General features: G+C 20.9%; 1 protein-coding gene across 1 annotated transcript, besides 6 other annotated features; it reads left to right on the top strand.

The window, feature by feature from the left end:
* Positions 1-131: part of a repeat region that runs on past the window's edge.
* Positions 132-227: 96 nt separating this feature from the next.
* Positions 228-332: a microsatellite.
* A 224-nt stretch (positions 333-556) lies between these two features.
* Positions 557-596: a sequence feature (AT_rich).
* Positions 597-600: 4 nt separating this feature from the next.
* Positions 601-643: a microsatellite.
* A 1-nt stretch (position 644) lies between these two features.
* EDI_215810 (uncharacterized protein) lies at positions 645-1,778 on the top strand (the record flags this gene model as incomplete). Its single annotated transcript, XM_001738011.1, has 1 exon — positions 645-1,778. A coding segment is annotated over one exon (1,134 nt), but the record flags the coding sequence as incomplete, so codon positions are not given.
* Positions 944-1,068: a microsatellite.
* Positions 1,102-1,204: a microsatellite.

Below are 1,778 nucleotides of genomic sequence, written 5' to 3'. Positions count from 1 at the left end.
CATTATACAAAACATTTATTACTTATCAGTTAAATGAGGTTATTTCAATTAATTTAATACTCATTTATTTATATTAATAATGATGATATAGTTATATAATATTATAAATTTCTTTGTCATTACCAATCATTCCATATACAACAACTTTTATCAAAATATAAAAGAAAAAGTGGTGTGATATTAATAATGACAGAAATTGTTAATACCACATTGAATAAAATTATTCGTAAAAGAATACACAAATTGAATATACATTAATAAAAAATAAAAAGTAATATTATATAAATTTGATATATCAATAAATTAATAAACAAACAATACAAAAAATATATTACTGAAATTGAAATTAGATTTTAATAAGACGTAATAGTCAATTATTATAAGTATAAAACAATGTATATTTGAATACAAACCTTATAACTTCATATATCACTAACTATTATTCAACTTTGTTTTTTGAGGTTTCTCTGTTTGGTGTAGTATTAAAGAAGTTGACACAATTGTTTTTTAGTATTTAGGGAATATTATCAATTAGCAAAGTATTAATGAACTATTGATTTTTTAATAACATTTTATTATTTTTTTGTTATAAAAAACCCTAAAAAAAAAAAATAACATAAAAAAAAGAGAAAGAGAAAGAAAAGATGAGTGAAACATATAGATATCTTGAAGAACTCAGTAGAATTGTTAAAGTAGATGAAGAAAATAGAGAGAGTATTATTTGGAATAGTGTTGAAGGGATTAAAGGAGAAGAAGATAGTATATTTTGTAATAAAAAAGGATCATTTTTAGTAGAAGAATTTGTGGGGATGTATGGAAGAGAAGAATTGGATGAAATGATGAAAAGTATTGGGAATGAGAAATATTACATAATAATAAATGATGCCATGGGATCAAGAGTAATAGAAAGTATTTATAAAAGATATTTAATGATAATTGGAACAATGAAAGAAAAAGAAATAGAAGAGAGTAATAAAATAATAACAGAGCCAATATATAAAATAATAAAAGAAGAAGAAAAAGAGAATAAAATGGAAGAAGAAAAGAAATACACAATAAAAGAAATAATTACAGGAAAATATTCAGCACATGTTATTAGTGAAATGATTGAAGTAATGAATCAATATTCAATGAATGAAAGAAATAAAGAAATAATAGAAAAAATAAGTGAATATGTAATAGATGAAGAAACACATGAAATAGAAATAGAAAGTATTCCAATTATAATTCAATTAATCAGAAATAGAATGAGTAATATTGGAAAACAAATGATTAGAATTATTAATAATAATTCAATTCCAATTAATGATCCAAATTGGTCTATAATTGTAGAAGAAAGTATTAAAGTAATGGATGATATTAATTTAAAAATGTTTAGTCAAAAATATATTACACCAGAAATAATTAATGATGGGATTGGAAATCATGTAATTCAAATATTTATTGAAAGAAGTGAAGAAATAAAAGAAGTAATTGAAAAGATAATGAAAGAAATAGATATTATTATTTCAAAGAAATATTTTATGTTAATAGTTAATGTTATGAAAAATATTAGAAAAATTGGTAATAAAAAAGAAGAAGATGAATTTATTAAAAGAATTAAAAATCATTTATGTGGAAGAGGAAATATTTTTGAAGAAGGAAGAAAAGAATGGATGAAAGGAAAAAGAGAATTTATTGAGTATGGTTATTGTATGATTCTTGAAATTTTAATTGAACAAAGAAAGAAAGAAATGATGAAAGAATTTTATCAATTAAAAGAACAAAGAATGAAGAAT

The sequence above is a fragment of the Entamoeba dispar genome, genomic scaffold (genome assembly GCF_000209125.1).
Source record: "Entamoeba dispar SAW760 scf_1105229461043 genomic scaffold, whole genome shotgun sequence".
Lineage (NCBI taxonomy): Eukaryota > Evosea > Mastigamoebida > Endamoebidae > Entamoeba > Entamoeba dispar.
This window is presented reverse-complemented; position numbering and strand designations above follow the sequence as displayed.